General features: G+C 38.0%; 1 protein-coding gene across 2 annotated transcripts in view; it reads right to left on the bottom strand.

The window, feature by feature from the left end:
- Positions 1–18955, bottom strand: part of LOC134542931 (sushi, von Willebrand factor type A, EGF and pentraxin domain-containing protein 1) — a 259383-nt gene that overhangs the window by 111075 nt on the left and 129353 nt on the right. For both annotated transcript variants that reach the window (XM_063387537.1, XM_063387539.1), the window contains exons 5-7: positions 5464–5654; positions 2243–2383; positions 174–403 (exon numbers count right to left, since the gene is read on the bottom strand). In XM_063387537.1, the coding sequence (XP_063243607.1) occupies positions 174–403; positions 2243–2383; positions 5464–5654 (562 nt within the window). The remainder of the gene's footprint in view (positions 1–173; positions 404–2242; positions 2384–5463; positions 5655–18955) is intronic.

Genomic DNA, 18955 nt, shown 5'->3' with positions numbered 1-18955 from the left:
CGGTTGTTGGGAGTGTAGCCCTTCTATACCATGTTGGTGTCAAGTATAAACAGATGTATGTAAGGAAGTCATCATTTATACATGTGATCAAAACATGTTACAAATGCTACCCGTGAGCAACCGCACGACACAAGAATCGGAACCCAACCTTCGCCACCAGCGCAGGCACCCACCTGCAGCAGGATGTTGTGGCCCTGGGGGCCTTCGAGCGTCCACTTGCAGTTGGCCAGCGACGTGTACTTGTGCGGGTAGTTGGGGCTCTCCACCACATCCCCGCTGCTCGCCATGTAGTAGTGGCAGTTCCCGGGGCAGTCCAGCTCGTCCGACCAGTCCTCGCAGTCGTCCTGCTGGTCGCACCGGAACTTCTCGTTCACGCACCGCCCGTTCGAGCAGTGGAACGAACCTTCGCACCAGGACAACCCTTTTTTACTCGGCTGGGCTAGCTTCACACAGTCGTCTGCGAACTTCTCTGACTGCGCAGAACTTGGCACTCTTTCATAAAAACCTTATTTACAACCAGGTATTTTTAATTTCTTGCATTTTGGACAAAGATTCCAAGGTTCCTTATAATGAACACTAATTTTCCTCTGGTCAACAAAAAAATATAAAAAAAATGGTTCTGAAAATGCTTTAGTGTCCTATTGCCCAACTGAGTTTGTACTTTGTAACCACGAAAATTAAATTGTTGAAAACCATGAATTACCTTTCAATATCACAGTAAATGATGGTATATGGTATTTATGTATATGGTATGTATATTGTAAATGGTTCTCGACAGTAGTACCAGTGGCACCCGTTTTACCAACAGTCACTTGCAAACCATCACTGACAACCTAACACTGACAACCATATAAATTGTTTAAAAAAACTGTTGTCAGAACAACAGTGGAGGAAGGATAATTATCGAGAATTGTCAAATTGAGACAAATTACATAAAACACAGACTATTCAAGTATCATTAGTGTAGAAAAACATATTTTTATAGCTGAGGGTCCATCTGATGATACAACAGTCGGTAACTATGAAAAAAGACTGCAACCAAATTGATCAGTTTTCAAAAGAACATCATCATGATTCCAGTGGGGGAGTTCACATTGCACCAGTGAGGGACTGACCTCCATGACATCTACATTCATGATAAGTATATTAGATAAATTTGATTGAGTAAATGAGTTAAATCTCCATATCAAGTAAAACTACGAGTACACAGTACCGGTATCTACAAATAAGGAAAACAAATTTCACGACTCTTTCTCGCCTTTTAATAAAATATTTTACAATATTTAATATGATAGAGGTGCTTATTTACACAATAAGCAAAATAAAACATAATACAAAATAAATATAGCAGGCTTTCGCGGCCATTGTCTGGAGTTGCTTGGCTTCTGGGTAGTAGCTGCGTTGACGGCATTGCTCTGAAGATGGCGACAGCAATGTCGACCGAAACGTCAATGAAATCTTCGCCTTCGACACGGCTACAACGCAGAAGCCAAGCAACTCTATAACACAAAATAGACCTACGATACTGTTCACAGGAATGTGCAATATTTTTATTTTATTTTGAGAGCTAAAACATTTTTACAGATAATTTCCTCCTGATTTAAATGGACACTCCCCAAATATTTACATTTTAGACTGGGTCTCACAAGTTGTGTTAATTTTTCCACATTCTTGTCATTCCTATTTGTGAAGGGCTATTTCTGAAAATTTAACACCATAACTATCTTTCATTTTTTGTTCTGTCACAAATATTTCCATCCTGATTTCATTAATTGTAATATATGGGTGTAAAAAATGTGTGCAAGTCTTGATAATTATTATCACTTGTACTATCTTTTACATCCATTATATGAGACTTAGAAAACATCAGATGAAAATATTTGTAACAGAACAACAACTGCAAGCGAGGTATGGTGTTAAATTTACAGAAATAGCCCCTAACGTTAGTTAACACCATACCTCACTTGCAATGACGAGGAAATGAATAAAATGAACACGGAGTGAGAGATTGCGATTTGACAAGCGACTGTAAGTGGAAATGAATTGTTGTAAAAAAAAATCGCAAGTTAACAAAAGGCTGTTGAAAATAAAGTTTTGTGACTTGCAAACACCTCTACTGCTTAATTCGCAATTTTTTTTTTTTTTATATAATGGTTCTGTTGCCCAGCAGGCGCTGTGGAGCAATGTGAGGCGGCACTGACACCGGGCCGCTCGGTGCCAAGGCGTGCTTCTTGGCCCTGACCTGTGGGGCAGGCGGCAGCCTTGCAGAGGAAGGGCAGGAGGCTCTCGCACGTCGTCAGCTCCCACGACTGGTGCTCGTCCGTGAGTCGCACGTCCACGCACTCCCCCGCCTTGGGGTCGGGCTGCGTCAGCGCCCAGAAACCTACAAGCAGAACATGCACCCCAATGTTAGCCCTTTTTACTTTGGGTGCAGCCACTTATTTGAAAATGTGCATTGTTGACTGTTGCGATTCAAAATTATTTTTTTGTAAAAACACACAGAAAATAATGTCATTAGAACACTGTGTGCCATTATATGTGTATAATGTGTATATGTGTGTGTGTGTATGTGTGTGTGTATGTATGTATGTATGTAATGTATGTATGTATGTATATATGTATGTATGTATGTATGTGTGTATATATATATATATACACACACACACACATACATACATACATACATGAATGAGGCATGCATGCAAATACTACCCTAGTTAATATCAAATATCATTAAGTTGGATTGGAAACTATTCATACCATTTTAAGATACATGTCAATTTGTGACTTAATTAATTACTTCCTTTGCATTTAGAAACATTTTTTCCTTGTATCATGTATTCTTTCTGGTATTATTTGTGTTTTTAGTTTAATTCTATGTGGACATTTATTTCAGATTTAAATATTAAACTGTTATTTGCAAGTTCCTGTTAGTCCTTTTTGCTATCATAATTAGACATGCAATTGTATCAATGAAAAAGCATTTATTTTTGATTATTATTTATTATTGATGAATGCATTCTTTTTTATCCAAGTGAGATGAGACCTATTTAAATAGTGTATGGGTTTAATGCGTGAATCCTACATGTGATGAAACCAAACTGTTTGGTACCCTCCCCTGGTACCGGGTGGACCAGAAGCTACGTCCCTTAATACGGGGTTGTTACTTTTTCTGTTTCCAGGAAACTACTTGCTAGATAAAAAAAACAATATCGATCTCAACAGGTCTAACAAAAGAAAAATCGCTTGAATGTACATTTTTAATATTAAAATATGTAAACACAACCAGTACTCACAATGACAGTTACAACAATGGTCATATAGATAGATCTGGCAACTTACCTTCATTCTCCATTGGCTTAGTAAAGCTCGTTTCAGCCTGCGAACTAACGGTGCTAGTAGTAGGTGTCCCCTTTATTAAGGCCATTATTCAAGGTTTTTATAAATCAGTGTGTTGCATTATCAAAATTTGAGCAAAAAGGTATAAAGATATCCAATTACTCACCTTTAAGAGGAGAGTCCAACCTATTATATGCGATACCATTGGACAAAATACAAATTTTACAAAATTTAAGAAAAATGTTTAAAATAGCCTTTTTTAAAAATGTTATTTCTTCAGTATTAATACATATATTTGTGCAATTAATTTCTAACATATCCTCAGTAATTTCACCACCTACCTGTCTAGTTAAAATTATGATTACTTTAATAGGTTATTTTAAATTAAAAATTTTAATATGACAAGATAATTTACCAGTAAAAATATTTCTTTTTAAGACATTTTAATGTGTGTGTGTGTGTATATATATATATATATATATATATATATATATATATATATATATAAATTTATTCCAACATTTAAAAATGTGGTATTTTATTGGAAAATGTAAAAATGTTGTTTCTTCTGAAAATAAATAAAAAGCAGAGTAAATAATTACTTGCTAGAATTTTCGTAAATGTTTATTTTATTCAAAAGCTCACCTGATGACCATTTAATTTAACTACTTAAACATATTTAATTTCTGTAATTAATAGTTTAATTTTTCAAGAAATATTAAAATGAAATTGTGAAAAAAAAAATTGTAGCAGGTATCGAACCTGACAACAATGGAAGAAAAAATTTGTTAAATATATTCTTTGTTAAATTAAAATTTTAACTGACAATAACGGCAGAGTTACAAGTTATAGCTAGGTATGTATTAAAACCCTACAATAAATTGAAAACCCTAAACTTAACTCAACGTTTTAAACGAAAAAAAATCTTTAATTTTTTTAAATATGGAACTCCCATTTAACACAATGTGAATGATGGGTTCAACTTCTACTAGCGCCATTAGTTCACAAGCCGCCGCGAGCTTCACCATGCCGACGGAGAATGAAGGTAAGTTGCCAGATCTTATATGACCGTGGTTACAAAATGGGAAGCCTACGATTCACTCATCCTTCTGGACATACCCGAATACTCACGTTGGCAAGCCTTCTTTCAACAGACGAGAGAGCCAAACATCCGATCGTGCATCTTCGGGGTTATTTTTTTGTTCATTGTAAATAAATATACAACTCATGATAACTAATGGTCAATTAGGTTAGGTTAGCTACATTATAAATACTTTAAAACATTGTGGACGGTTGATTTGGTTAGGATAGCTACATTAAAAATACTGTGAAATCATGTAAACGGTTTCCTAGCGCTGGATAGCTACATATTAAAAAGTTATTTGCTAAGCAACCATAAAATGATTTTACAGTATTTTTTATGTAGCTATACTTACCTAATATAACCAACCATCCACAATGTTTTAAAGTCTTTTATAATTAATTCTTGCTAATTTTAAGAATGACATCTTATAAGTTAAACCCACGCATTTGGAGAATAAATGCTCGCGAATTCCCCCCCCCCCCTCCAAATAAATACACCTGTTGTGGTACGGAAAAAAAAAAGCATGAACTTCGGGGAATTTCGGGTTTGGCTCTCTCATCTGTGAAAAGAAGGCTTGCCAACGTGAGTATTCGGGTATGTCCAGAAGGATTAGGCTTCCCCAACAAAGATAGTTGGGAAGCCTATGATGTACATTCTATATTGCACATACCCGAACAAGCCCGAATATTTAACTTCGGCCAACGTCGGCATTAAAATGATTTGACAGTATTTTTAATGTAGCTATACTAACCTAACATAACCAACCAACAAAAAGACTGAGGAAGTTGGCCGAAGGTAGATATTCGGGCTTTTTCGGGTCTGTGCAATAAAGAATGTACATCATAGGCTCTTCAAGATAAATAAATTTATCTTGTGGATGTATACATTATAAAAAGAACCGAAGAACAGATAGCAGATACTAAATCATAGAGTTACGTATATTGGGGAATATGTACGGGTGTACATAATGCTTGTTTCACATTAACCACAGGGTCGAAATACATACGTAATTATGGAAGCCGTGTTAACTGCGCTCTCACCGGCGTACTGAGAGACTAGAATCCCGGCGGCGGACTCGAGCGTGTTGGTCCTGAGATCGTCGAGCGAGGCGAAGCCCAGCCAGTAGTGGTGCTGGTTCTGGCGCTCGAGCGGACCCATGCTGCGCACGGCCAGCGACGCCGTGAAGTTGTTCTCCGCGTACGTTTCGACGAGCACCATCTCGCTGCCGTACCTGCGTCACGCACGCACGCCGCTTCGCTCAGACAAAACCAGTGTTACGGCAAGTAATCTGTGTTTGCCACCTTTATGCATTAATAACAGCAGTGACCCCGAACAGAGATCTAACTCACCGCAATGTGAAAACTGTTTTCTACGGAATAGTGATCTATTATTAATAGGTAATACTTTAACTAATGTACAAAGTCCAATTTTCTACATAAGTTTTTTGTTGTTGTTGAAAAGTTGGCATTCCAGCGAAATCAGATCTGAGCTTTAGCAAAGGGTTATTATTACTTTTTTTAACATTGTGAATTTGTGGGTTGGATCCATATTCCAAGTATTCATATTAACGATTATTTAAGTAGTCTTTTTTTTTAAGAATTTTAATTACATTATAGTTTAAATAAGTTATAAATGCATTACCTACCATACCTATGAAAATTAAACTTTCGAAATCTTCTGCTTTACCAGAGACAAAAGAAATACAGGAACGAAGAACATTCAGTGCCTACACTTAAAGCATTGTGGAACACTTGCTGTTTACATGTCACGAAACATTGCTTGCTACTAGACTCCTAAAAAAACAAGAGAACGTTTACTAAAGAGTTTTATAGGAACTATAGTAACATTTAAGGACATTTAAAGGCCCTCAAGCAATACAAATCAAATAAGGAACTTTTTGATTATCCATTCGAATCCCGTCTATTCACCAGGCAGCATAGCTAAAATTGATTTTCACGTGGATTCTAACCCACACTCTCGAATATCATTCATTTAATTTCCATCCCGTTTCCGACATTCAGAGTAATATTATTTGCAACACATGTCGCAATACCGTTACAACTAAACAATTTCAGATTAGAGTTACACCAGTTTTAATGTCAAGAAGTTGTCTCCTACCTTACGAAAAACATTTTTTTGCTGAATTTAATATATTATCCATGCTACTTGACACGTATCACTTTTGCATTTTTTTTTTTAAAGATCTGCAGAAGAAGCAGAACAACAATACTACATTATGTATTATAGTTCTATTGCACGCAGGCTGCCACATGTGGAGAAATTACAGTTTTGCTTTGTTCAAGATGTTTCACAACAGACCACATATAGAAACGCGGCATTTTTACGTAGTTATAAATGCTAAGCAATAATGCCATATATTAAATTATGAGACCTTTTCTAGAAAATTATTACCGTACCTATGCCAGAATCATTAATGTGACAGTTTTTCATTTAAATTTATATGCATTTAACTGTCACAACAATGAAATTTCAGCTCCCAATAACAAAACGATAAGCACTATTGTCTGCAATTATAAATGATACAATAACACACACTTCCATAAAATTTTTAAGTGTTTCCATCATAGAAATAAGTAAAAAAGCTGATAATTACAATTTTGACAGGTCATTATCTCAAAACTAGCTGTTTGTGGGTTGTGGCAGTATTGTTTTAGATGTGCGACGTAGCGTGGGTTCGAGCTACGAGTGCTACCCCGCTAAACAAAACTGAAATGAATAATAACATCTCATGAACTCCTCTTTTCGCCATAATTATAACGTAAATTGTACACTTTTCGATACAGGTAAAGGGCGGCAACCTATAGCCTGGAACACTATGCACGCCCACTGTTCGATGGATCCGGCAGATTGACCACAAGGCACTGTTTGCGGAATGCCCTGCTGCGGAACTGTCTTACAAGCAACCGGTTAGAGCCGATATATATCTAAGTACATACAGTTTGCTGCTCAAGTCTCGTAGTAGAGGTGTGTCAATTCGATAACCTGCGAGATATGTACCTACTTAACTAATTAAAATGTATAAATTTCTAGAGCTCTTTACGAATCTTAGAATGGTTTAGGGTTAAAAGTCTTGTCGACTACGAATTCATTAGATGCAGAATACGATGAGAGGTAATGTGACAAGAATGGAGCATCCATGTAGTTCATTGGCTCACGACAATATCCCACTTACAGAAGAAAAAAAAATTCAAATTTAAGCTTACCGAGAATCGAACCTTGTATGTTGTTTCATGAGAAGCCACCTAGTCGGAACCCAAGTCGTTCGAAACCCACTGTAATCTTGGAGCTCGTCTTTCAAAAGAGATGTTTTCAATGGAACATAAAATAGAACCTAATGATCTAAGGGTGCTTAAATTTTTTCTCATTCTTTCCGAACCCACGTATTTCCCCCAAATTCATATCAATCACCATTGAACAGATCAAAAATTGTAACCTATCAAGAATATAGTGTTTTAAATCATATTAAAAAAAAAGACTAGATATATCGATCACACGAAAAATATCATTTCATATCATAATGCTGATACTTTCTTCACAAAATAAGACGAGGTAAAAAAACGTTCCTGCACCAAGATGCATGATGTAGTGATGTACTTCTGTTCTTAAAATTTAAAATCATTGTATACCACAATTAAAATAGGGAATGAGCTGCCACGGTTGTATTTCCAGTATCCAGGTATACCACTTCAAATCCTCTGTTTTGGAAACATCCACCATGTTCATTTTGATTTTCTTTGAAACATTTACATCCTAGTCACCTAGCGACCCGAGTTGCCTGTAGTTAAAGAGGGGAAGCCTACAATTCACACTGCACAGGGATGAGAGCCCTACCTGAACAGTTCTGAAGTTCTCCAAAGTTTTCCGATCGCTCGTGAAAAAAAAAGAAGAAACATATTGGCAAGGATTTATATATTTTAAAGTCATGGAGTGTTTAAATAATGCTAACCTAAACAAACTTTCATTATACATAGTTACAATAACCTAACCTAACCAATATTTCATTTTAGTCACGATAACATAACCTAACCACCTTTAATTTTAGTTACGACAACCTAACCTAACCAACCTTTCATTATAGTTACGATAATCTAATCTAATCTATCCTTCCGAAAAAAAAAATAAAGAACTGTTATTTATTACAGTGACCATATCTAATCTAACATTTTACTTCCGTGAACTTCGAAACTGTTCGGGTTGTGGTTGTGGCTTCCATCCCTGTGTGAGCGCTCCTGGTCATAATTCCGTCATTGGATAAAAATATGAAAGCGGACCACACGTCCAAAGTTACCAACCTCCCCGCATGGTAGACTCTTTTTTACTCTTTAACTTTTCATCTATACCAACCTCTGTATCTTGTACACCCTTAGGCAAATCAATGCATGCCCTTGCACATGGCCGGTCCTAGGGCGGTGCGAGCGGTGCGACCGCACCGGGCGCCATCAAGGGAGGGGGCGCCGAAATCAACCGACACATGAGACGAACGACGGTGACGATCGGTCTCACGGGAAAATGGACGAATTGAGGTACCCGCCCTCCGAAGTCACGGTGTCAGATCTCCAAATTGAATGAATCCAAATTAATAATGATTATGTGTACGACAGCTCTTTTAACGTGGCTCATTCGTATTACATTACTAGCAATTGTTTATTTACATCCTGTGTCCCACAGCTTACAGTGGCGCTTCATCCGGCCGTTACTTGAACTGCTTGGCGCCTGAGTCTTCCAATTTCCAGTCGTTCATTAGGGGCAAGTGGGGCGCGGGGTTAGATTTCGTCCGTCACTTGTTTCGCTAGGCAAGAATTGTCTTTTGAATTGCCAAGTCGTTCAAACATGCGCGAGTGTATATCTGTGTTGTACAGTGTGTGTGTGTGTGTGTCGTTAGATTATTGCAGAAGAATTCTTAATAGAAAACAGAAGTAGGTAAGTATTGTTTATATAAGTTCCTTTCTAGTAGTGGAGCACAGATGCGGATACCGATTAATCGCATATAAACAGCAACGTATCCAAAGTTTTGTAAATATGGCGTCTTCGTGCATGTTCGGCGATGTTTGTTTTAACGAATAAGAAATACATCATTATTGCGACAAGACGTTGGCGACACTTAATTTCCATACATATACATTGCATTGAAATGTTATTAACGTTTACTTGTTCTAAACGTTCACAATCGTTCTGAAATTATCTCCGTTATTTTAGTACAGTTATTTTCCGATAAGAATGTTAACTTATTTAAATGTTAACATATGATTATACACAAAGGCCAAACATGAATAGCGTAATAATTTATTACCATATAAAGCGGACGTTTCAAGAATCGGTAGGTAATCGGTAAAGTCATATCAGTGCACCACTACTTTCTAGTGTATTCTGTGGTACTGCGATAAGACATATCCACTTATCAACGAACGAAACCGCACGGCGAGATTAAACACGGTGTCTTAGGCATTTAATGATTACGCGCGTTTGTCGAGTACGTTTCTCCTTGCAGCCCGATGTACTGCGCTTTTGTAGTGTATTTATTATAGTGTATGTATGGTAGCTTTTGTATGGAAGTTATGTACCTGTTACGTAATAACTATTATTTAATCTTTGCCTATGCTGCGTTTTATAAATAAGGTGGTAAAGGTGTAGGTACTAGTTTGTTTTAACAAATTTGTATAGGCCTACTATATATTATATATCACTCTTGTTAAAGTTATTTATTTTTTGTCCAATAAATATTAAAAATCGTATTGTCAAAGGGCCTGTTTTACTGCCTTTATTTAAGTGACAATTAGCGTAACTGAGTTTTTACGTATTTTTAATGGAAAATAAATGAAAAATCAATCAGTTATACTAACTGCCAGTTAAATAAAGGTGGTTAAAAACAGGTCCGTAATTAATTAAAAGTGCAAAAAACGGGTTTTTTAAATAGTCCCTGAACTTAAATAAAGGAAAAAAACTTAATTGAATTATTTTATAACTGGCTACTGCCGGCGATTTCGATCGCGTGGGTCCGTGGTAATAGATTATCGCTCATCAGAATTTAAATCTTTAACTCAAGTATGTCCTATTCTATGTCACTGATTTCCTGATATCATGTATGTAACGAGTGATGGTTAAATGTGTCTTTTACAGATTAAAAAACATGTCACAGTCTTCAAAAAAATTGTCTGGTGCACAAAACTTAAAAAGGAAACGGATAAAGCAAACCGAAACTGAAAAATCTGCAAATATGCTATCAAAATTTTTGAGAGTCGAAAAGTTATCTGACCCTTCATCACCAGAACTTCTATATCAACAAGCAATAGAAGAAGACCCGCTTGAAAAAAGTTCTGATCTTGAAGATGCACAGCACCATTTTCAAGAAGATTTAGCTGTTCCTGGAACCTCATCTGCATCTCAAAATATTACAGAAGAAGTTGTAACAGATGAATCGTCATCATTCATCTTTTAAAGAGAGAAAACTAGATGATATTTCAAAATGGCCGCTTATTATTGACTCTGCAACAAAAGATGAAATACTTATTCGAGGCCCTGTTTGTAATGAAATGAACAACAAAAATTACCCAAAGAATTGTGACGGCCGTCATTTTTCAAATTCGCATTTTGAAAAAGTAATGCCAAGTGGGGAGATTTTTAAAAGAAGATGGCTCGTGTACTCTAAATCTGCAGATAAAGTATATTGTTTTTGCTGTCGTTTACTCAACACAAACCCCAACTATAATTTGGGAAAAGAAGGATTTGACGACTGGCGGCACTTATCAACGCGTCTCAAAACACACGAAACATCCTCAGATCACCGACGTGCTTTGAACAGTTGGATGCAAGCATCGATTAGGTTGAAGAACTGTAGCGGGATAGACAAACAATTACAAAAACAGATTGAAGATGAGAAATCGAGATGGGTTGCTATCCTCGAAAGAATGATGTCGATAGTGTTCTTTTTGGCAGGCAATAATTTGGTGTTTAGATGGAGCTCTGAAACATTATACACCCCTAATAATGGCAACTTCTTGGGTTTGGTGCAATTATTAGGAAAATTTGACAATGTGATGATGGAGCACCTCCGCCGTGTTGTAAATAAAGAGACTAATGTCCACTATTTCAGTAAACGCATTCAAAACGAATTAATTGGCTTACTTGGAAGTGAAGTTCGAAATAATATAGTGAATATGGTAAATTCAGCTAAATACTTCTCCATCATTATGGACTGCACTCCTGATGTAAGCCACATTGAAAAAATGTCACTAACATTCCGGTTCGTTGACGTTAATGAAAAAGAAGTGGAAGTGCGAGAGTGTTTTGTTGCTTACAAGCCAGTAAGTGACTCGTTGGGAGCAGGACTCACTGGCCTCTTTCTTGATTCGATTGTACAAGAATATGATAGGAGTGAACAAAGGTGTACAAACCAGAATTTTAAACCTATATCCTCGGGCATTTTTTAATCCATGTGGCTGCCACGGCTTGAATTTGGTGATAGCAGATGCAGCCAAAAGTTCCAATAAATCTGTTTCTTTATTTGGATTTCTCCAAAGACTATTTGTTTTATTCTCTGGATCAACCAAACGATGAGAAGTGATATCCAAGCACATAGACGGATTATCATTAAAAAAAGTTTGCGAAACTCGCTGGGAGAGTAGAGTTTCTAGTCTTGCTGCTGTTCGCTTTAACTACACTTCAGTTCGTGAAGCCCTTCAAAATCTTCATGAAGAAACTAATGACTCAGTTGCAGCATCAGAGGCATTGTCGCTTATTCAGAATATGGAGCAATTTGAGTTCATAATTACAATGGTGGCTTGGTATGATATATTGTTTCAAGTAAACATTGTAAGTAAAGCTATGCAGTCTGAAACTATGGACTTACCAAATGCATCGCAATTACTGAAAAAACTGTTCGGAATTCGTGAAAGAGTACCGTAGCTTTTCCTCAACTCTAATTACAGCTAAACAAATAGCGTCTCTAGCCGAAATAAACCAAGTTTTTAAGGCAGTCCGATCGCGAAGAAAAAAACTTTTTTGAATACGAAGCCTTAGATGAAACACCAACTGATCCGGAGGAATTATATAAAATGAACGTTTTTTACTACACGTTTTCAACAACTGTCAAAATTCAATGATACATGGTCATTTTTATACGACATTAAAATAATTCCAGAAAAATCCATGTTGGAAAAAGCCTGTGCTGAATTGCAAATCACTTTAACCGATGGAGAAAAATGTGACATATCTGGTCATGAATTAGTTGAAGAACTTGTGAGCCTGAACCCATTACTAAGAGATCTTCAGTCAGGAGAGCCAATAAAAGTACTTCGACTTATAAAAAAAATGATTGGCAAGATATTTTCCCGAATGTATGGACAGTGCTTCGTATCTTGCTAACTGTGCCTATAACTGTTGCCAAAGGAGAACGAAGTTTCAGTAAATTAAAACTTATAAAAACCTACCTACGGTCTACTATGTGTCAGGAAAGACTGTCCGATCTTGGAATTTTGTCTATAGAAAATGCTATTGCCCAAAAGTTGAATTATTCTGACTTGATAAAAAAAATTGCAAGTGCTAAAGCTAGAAAAGTGATTATCTAGGTATTTTTTTAATATTTTTACTACATGTCTTCATACTTTTTGATTAATGTTTGCATGGAACATAGAATAAATTAAAGTTGACAATCATTATATTTATTATTATTATTTGTCATTTGTCCACTACATCTATCACATATAGGTAATCGCACAAACTGGTCAAACGAACATTTCTAAGATCTGACATTTTAGACAGCAGTAATTCGGCTAAATAATCTGAGGCGGCTACTTTTTTTGGTGGAAAATTAAGCAACCAGTTTAACAATATTTTTTTATTTAGAGGGGCGCCATTTTTAGATCTCGCACCACCTAAAAATTTTGATAGGATCGGCACTGCCCTTGCATCCCGCATGTCTGTGCCGACAGTTTTCCCTGTGTCTAGGCAGGTTTTACCTGGGCCAAACTTAGCACAGTTTTAAGCTGGTTTTTAAGATAGGGTTTTTTTTAAGATGGCTGATACCAGCATGACTTAGGCGTATGGGCTTCGATCTGAGATACACCTAGGTCCTTCCCCTAACCCGGACTCCTCCAACAAAAAAAAAACAACTCAGTTTTTAGTTAGGTTAGAAGAAAACTCATCCCTGTGAACTGTAGGCTATCCGGTATAAAAAAAAATGTGGGTCAGCTAACACAGGGCTGCCGCTCGTTCTCCAGCAGGTAGCCCTTGGCTGTGTAACATTCCTCTCCCTCCCGCCTTCCCCGCCTCGACGGACTGTCGCTTGGTTGTGGGGGGGGGGGGGAGGGGGGGCAGGAATGCCGGCTGGGTGAGGCCGCCGCGGGCTAGCAGCGGGGGCCGACAGCGTGTGGTCGACCGCAGACCCTCCGTGCTGGCTCGGCGGAACCCGTCTAGTAGACACACCGCACCAACAGTCATGCTGAAACATGACTGGTAGGCCTCTCGAGGGTTCGACTGACCCCCGCCTACTTGAGCGAACACGTACGTGCAAAGCTCCAGAGAAAAAAACCCTTGCTATTTGAAAACTGCTTCAAGATATCCGAGTGACGGTTTGCTTGCGAAAATAGTTTAAGACTGCGCTGAGGGCGGATGGATAGTTCGGTTTTTTAAGCAGTATTTTTATAAGTGTGAAAACGGCAAATAAAAAAAAAAGCGTGTCTTCAGAATCATTTTTTGGGCATGAAACATCCTGTAAAGCTTCTTGAAAGAACTCAAGGGACTTGCATTGCGCATTTATCTTAATTTCTCCGCCATATGATGTTATGGTTGCCTGTGCACGACGAGCTTTGCGCTAGAAGCACCACCGAGCGCCGCACTTACCATCCCGTCTCTCCACCGTACGTACGCCCCTGTCCAGACGCGTTCCAAAGTGGAGAAATGACTGCTTGTTTATTGTAGTCGGAAGGAACAAAAATAAAACTTGCTCCTCACCCTGGTCCAAGGGAGCTATAAGGGCGACACCGACACGCACATCAATTGCTCAGTCGCCTCTACGCACAAGGCAGTAGCGGCAATGCAGTCTTTTAGCCGTGATGCGTGCCAAGCGCTGCACCACAGGGGAAAGTTCGAGGGGAGAGAGAGAGAGAGAGAAAAAGAGAGGAATAACCTCTCTCTCGAGCCCGAGTTTTATTGGCATTTGGTGGAAGTGATTTCGTGAATGCGACGGAAGTCGAGGAGCGGAAATGTGTAATACCACTGTGCTGCAATCTGTGGCGGATGGCGCGAACCAAAGTTAACAAAGAAAAAGAAAAAACTTCATAGTATTAATGGTTTAGTGAATTTTAACAATATGGGCAGTATTTTAATAAAATTCCGTGTTGAAAATCAGGTCCGAAGCCCGCGTTTGGTATTTTTTTCAAGTCTTTTTCGCTTTTATCTGAGCAGTTTCATTAAATAGTTTGAAATTTCGCTTTGAAAATCGAATGTTACGTTAGTTGGCGTAGCTGCTCTGGCAGCGAATTCTAGCGGCGGGTGCGGAAACCACGTGTGATTCGCGTCCAGAAAAGTAGTTGAACACAATTTGAGTTTATTTATCGTGCTTAGAAGAATTCTACGTTAAATTTCGTATCTGAGTTTCGTATTATATGTAAGTGTGTTTGGAACCTGAAAGCACATAAATTTGCCTGATACCGAGGTTATATGATACACATCACTGGTGAATACTGAAAGACTCACTCACTTTTTTTCCTCGCCAAAATTTGTACGAGACTTTAAATGTTCAGTATTTGAAACCACGAATTTATGAATACTCCAAGGCCAATCTCTGACTTATTTAATGCCATGTTTTTTGCTACGCATCCTTTCTTTTATACGACAGAACCTTCTGGAAAGCCTTCCTGAAGCCTCCTCTGGTGGATGCAAAAGAATTCAAGCGGAGACCCTTTTATTTCTATTGTCAGCGTCTGCAGCGCAGTTGGTTGGAGCTTAAGCGTAAAAGGTTCTGGGTTCGATTCCTGTGATATAACATGGAAGTGTGCGGCGAGTTGAGTACCTACTTACATCAAATTAAGTACGCTAACAATTATAACCCCTTACCCCTAAATGTTTAGTCCGAGGGTTTAAAATCGCTGTTTAAAACAAACCCAATAAAATATCTTAAACAATGCTATTTTATGATGATGAAAACATTTACGTAACAAAATGTACTGCGTATATCTTGGATAGTCTCGTAGATATTTAAATACAAGGTTTTAAAATAAGCTGCGTGTGAAAATACTCAATTTAGCCATATAGAATGGCTCTAAGTAATTATTTACCAAGCGCTAAACGTGTTGAAATGGGTATTGGGTGTAATCCGGAGGTTTTTATTTTTATTATAAAACGCATTGTGAATAAGTTCAGTAGTTTTAACTATACACATGTATTTCAAAAACCTATAATTGTATTGCAATCGATAATCAACAAATTCTTGTTACTCATTTGTACTAATTATAGCAGGGATTCATTTCATTGTTTCGTATCCAAATGTTGCAAAGAGAAGGACCAAAGATGACGCGAGCATCTGACTACGAAGTCAAGGTAATACAGTCCTGAGTAATGTTTTGCCATCGCCTATACGGCCTCGTCACAAATTACATGTATCGATACATGCTGCCGGGAAGCACCGAGGTACCACTCTGAGAGATAATTTATTGTTTCATCCAACCGAGTACCACTCAGAGAGATGATTGTTTCATCCAACCGAGGTACCACTCAGAGAGATGATTGTGTCATCCAAACGATGTACCACGCAGAGATATTATTGTGTCATCCAAACGCCGGTTCAAATGGTGGAAAACCATAAAAAAAAAAAAAACATTGCTGAGATAATCACATATACAGGATGTTTCAAAAATTTGTTCGTCTTACGTTGAACGCAACTAAACAAGCACAAGTCACCAGCATACAACATGTGCTCGGAACACAACCAGCGAGTAAGCTAGAGAGATATCAAATTCATTAACTCCCTTAATATGCACACTATCAAATCCGTTAAAATTGTTTGTAAACCGTATAAATATTATCTAAAACTTTTGTTTGAAATAATTTTTTATGCACGACAAACCATAACTGCAAGGGAGGGGGGGGGGACAAGGGTTGGCGGTAAAAAAAAAAACATAACTCCTTTAGCAAGGACCAATCGGATCCGCTATCTAAAATTTTTGTCTGAAACAATTTTAGATAAGACAAGCCATTGCTGCAGGGGGTTAAAAAAAAATGGGTAGAATTTAAAAAAAAATTAATTATTAACGTACCATGTACGCTAATCAAATTCGTTCTAATTTACTGTAAAACTAGAATTATTATATACAACTTTTGTCTGAAATAATTTTTTATACGACCTATAGGCTACCATGACTGCAAGGGGGTGGAAATAACAAGGTTTCAAAGTAAAAAAAATAGTTTTTTTTAATAGAAGTACTATTATATCCGTTATAATTTATTGCATGAATCCTAAACTTCATCTAAAACTTTAGCTGAAACAATTTTTGATGAAACGAATTATTACCGTAAAAACATGGGTAGAAATTTTTAAAAATTGAAAACTTTCATAGTATTAAATTTATTTGAATTTATTTTAAACCATCTTAATATTATCTTAAACCTTGGAGAAAAGAAAATTTTTATTCAACCACATCATTAGTGCAAGAAATGAAAAATAGTGTTTGAAGGTAAAAAAAAAATAATTACATAGTTGGCATATAATATGAAATTCGTTCTAAGCTTTTCAATTCTGCGTTTTATACTGTTGCATGCTGGGTACATCGAGTTAGAAATAATCGTAATATTTTTGCTGCATGGAATATGAGCAAATATTCAATCGATCATTTTGTAGTATTGGAGAACATAAATATGTTATGTACATTAAGTTCTTTAAATGTTCCAGAAGTTTACATAAGTTTCCAATTTATTTCCAGGATAACTTCGAAATCTTCTAAAGGATTTTTTTTGTGCTGTTGGCAGCGCAGTTTGTTGTAGAGCCGCCAAGTCCCATTACTCGAGAGCCGCTGACTGCTGACCCCTGACCTAGACGCCCGAAAACATAATATCCCGGAAATAAAAATTTGTAAGAGAAACTGATCCTTTTTTTTTTTTTTTTTTTTTTTGCGGGAGGTATGATTTGTGAAACAGGCAACACCTAACCTATTACTTTTAGAAAAGAAAGAAAAAAAAAAAAGAATTGTGTATGTGTGTATTCGAGGATGAACGAAAGCGGGTTATTCGGGTGTCTGGCTCTGGGCGAGTGAATCTTAGTTTCCTCGGCCTGGCGCGGCACCTCTGGCCCACGCACGGGCCACGGGCCGCCCAAGGTCACGACGGGTCAATCGCCCCGGGGTGCCCGTCCCCCCCCCCCCCCTTAACTTGGAGGATACTTTTCGGGGGTGGTTGTCGGCGACTCCTCCCGACCACCCCGAGGTGTGTGCCGACCGCGCGCAGCGGGTTCCGGAACATCCGCGGCGATACCTCTCTGGTGTCCACTTCCGTTCGCAACGACGGAACTACAAATTACCGCCATCTACAGACCCTGGTGATGTGTCGTTCGTGAACTTCGAGAGAACGTACGTAGGAATCGGTTCTGTCGAGAGTCGATTACTCGAAAGCTGAGCAACTATTCTGGAGAATGTAAAACGCGGAGAGAACGAGACGTTGGAACGAGAGAAGTGAACCGGCCGGTCTGATTCGTTCGTTCGTAAAAATGACCCGTGCCGTCTCGGGAGCCAGAGCCATCACGCAGAGATGCCAACCTTGTGGAGTGCCTGTCAGTAGTGAGCAACATTTGGCATAATAAAAAGTGAAAAGGGGGGGGGGGGGGTACGGGGGCCCTCCCCCGAGATAATTTTGTTTAGTAAGTGCAAAATGGTGCTATTTAAACCATTTTCCTGGTAGAAATACCAATATTATTTTAAGACACATTTTCTGAAATAGGAGACTGGGGAGGGTTGATACCGTATTTGAACAAATGATGTCTGCTAAACACATAAAACAATCAAAACACGGCCTAAATCCGTGTAATATCTCCGATACTGCTGATTCGGTAGCCCGCTAGATTTCTTCGAACTTGAAGGCTCGCACATATTTTCAGTGATAGAACTTTTACGTTTCGACATTTTCTGTCATTATATCGCAAATAACACGCCAAATGTAGTGTAGCATACACACGGAATCAATACACACATAACCGACACACCGGAAAATAACAAAGCAAAACGAAACGGCATAGATATATTGAGTCATTACTGGACACTTGAAAATAAAATGTTACGAAACGTGAGTCTAGGGCATTTTTGTTTCACAAGTGTGACATCACACATGCATATATCTATGGAACCACGAACACAACATACCGCATATTGCTGCGACGTGATGTAAACAAACCGAAAAACCATAAAATGCATTAAATCCGTAGTTTTAACCTACCATCCGTATTGCCGTAGTCAAGTAACGAAAATCGTAGAAACTACGGAAAATCCGTAGTACTTGGCATCTCTGCATCAGTGACCGCAGCGTGCGCGT

Source organism: Bacillus rossius (genome assembly GCF_032445375.1).
Source record: "Bacillus rossius redtenbacheri isolate Brsri chromosome 9 unlocalized genomic scaffold, Brsri_v3 Brsri_v3_scf9_2, whole genome shotgun sequence".
Lineage (NCBI taxonomy): Eukaryota > Metazoa > Arthropoda > Insecta > Phasmatodea > Bacillidae > Bacillus > Bacillus rossius.
The sequence above is the reverse complement of the archived record's forward strand: the minus strand, read 5'-3'. Positions and strand labels throughout refer to the sequence as shown.